At 36.4% G+C, this 393-nt stretch overlaps 1 protein-coding gene across 4 annotated transcripts in view; it reads left to right on the forward strand.

The window, feature by feature from the left end:
* LOC119593735 (casein kinase I-like) overlaps nucleotides 1-393 on the forward strand; it is a 47,875-nt gene that overhangs the window by 42,545 nt on the left and 4,937 nt on the right. For all 4 annotated transcript variants that reach the window (XM_037942745.1, XM_037942748.1, XM_037942744.1 and 1 more), the window contains exon 6: nucleotides 160-330. In XM_037942745.1, the coding sequence (XP_037798673.1) occupies nucleotides 160-330 (171 nt within the window). The remainder of the gene's footprint in view (nucleotides 1-159; nucleotides 331-393) is intronic.

A 393-nucleotide genomic window follows, 5' to 3' on the forward strand; every position in this document is an offset into this window, starting at 1 on the left:
TAGCTGTTGATGCAGTACATTGTTTTTCCTATTTATCTCCCCATCCTTCATTACCATGCTGTTTCTTCCCCCTTTTTCTTTTAAATTTATGTCTCAGATCTCTTTTTCCTATTCTGATAATGTGTATAATTCATTTTTATTTCTCTTTTCATTCAACAGAGCAGAGCAGAAGGGATGACTTGGAAAGTCTAGGGTATGTTTTGATGTACTTCAACAGAGGCTCTCTACCGTGGCAAGGCCTCAAAGCAGCAACAAAACGACAAAAATATGAAAGGATCAGTGAAAAAAAGATGCAGACACCTATTGAGGAACTCTGCAAAGGATTTCCTAGTATGTAGATTTCTTAGTATTAATAGTTGCAGGAATATTGGATCATTTTTGTAAGCTCCCATC

Source organism: Penaeus monodon, chromosome 32 (assembly GCF_015228065.2).
Source record: "Penaeus monodon isolate SGIC_2016 chromosome 32, NSTDA_Pmon_1, whole genome shotgun sequence".
Lineage (NCBI taxonomy): Eukaryota > Metazoa > Arthropoda > Malacostraca > Decapoda > Penaeidae > Penaeus > Penaeus monodon.